The sequence below is a fragment of the Penaeus monodon genome, chromosome 29, assembly GCF_015228065.2.
Source record: "Penaeus monodon isolate SGIC_2016 chromosome 29, NSTDA_Pmon_1, whole genome shotgun sequence".
Lineage (NCBI taxonomy): Eukaryota > Metazoa > Arthropoda > Malacostraca > Decapoda > Penaeidae > Penaeus > Penaeus monodon.
The window spans coordinates 9,698,568-9,699,326 of record NC_051414.1 but is presented as its reverse complement, the minus strand read 5'-3'; the positions used below and the strand labels follow the sequence as shown (position 1 = coordinate 9,699,326).

At 46.4% G+C, this 759-nt stretch overlaps 1 protein-coding gene across 1 annotated transcript in view; it reads left to right on the top strand.

Moving 5' to 3' along the window:
• Window positions 1-759, top strand: part of LOC119591727 (balbiani ring protein 3-like) — a gene marked incomplete in the record, with an annotated part of 83,966 nt that overhangs the window by 65,085 nt on the left and 18,122 nt on the right. The window contains 1 exon segment of the mRNA XM_037940476.1: window positions 5-223. Within this exon segment, the coding sequence (XP_037796404.1) occupies window positions 5-223 (219 nt within the window).

Here is a 759-nt window from a genome sequence, read left to right as displayed (position 1 = left end):
CCCAATTGCACTGCTCAAAGGGGAGTTTGCAAGCAAACTTGCGCACAAGGCGAAACGGAAATTGACAACGGATGTTCAGGCACCGGTTGCAAATGTTGCTCTCCTCCTCCTGCTACCTGCCCTGCCACATCCACATGCCAGGGAAAGTGTGTGGATTCCAGGCAGTGTGATGACGTTCTAACAGGTTCAACCTGTAATGGAGCAAATTGTGTCTGTTGCCGCGGTGAGTTGTACACACAGCCCAAATATATAGCACATTTGTAATACTTTCCAAAACTAATACCACTTTCTCAACTACAATTCGTCCTCTCTCTGAGGCATCGTCGAAACGTCCGTCGAAACGTTCTCGTTCGTCTGTTTCAACAACGGATGTTCAGCCTTCGGTTGCAAATGTTGATATCCTCCTGTAACATGCTCTGCCACATCCACATGCTAGGGACAGTGTGATAAAGCTATACCAAGTTCAACCTTTAATGGAGCAGATTGTGTCTGTTGCCTGTTTGTCACACAGCCGTATATATGACATATCCATGACACTCTGAAACATTAGTATCACTCATAAGTCCTCTCTTTAAAGCTGCGTTGAAATCTGCTCGAAATGGTCGTTTGCAGGAATTGACAGAGTTGTGTCCAAAGATTCCGATATTCCAAGATGCATATGCCACAGCTGCGTGACTTGAGTAATGGTTACCCACCGTCACACTGTACCTTGTAGCGTACAGGCAGCTCATCAGCCAATGGCAGCAGCTGGATGCTATA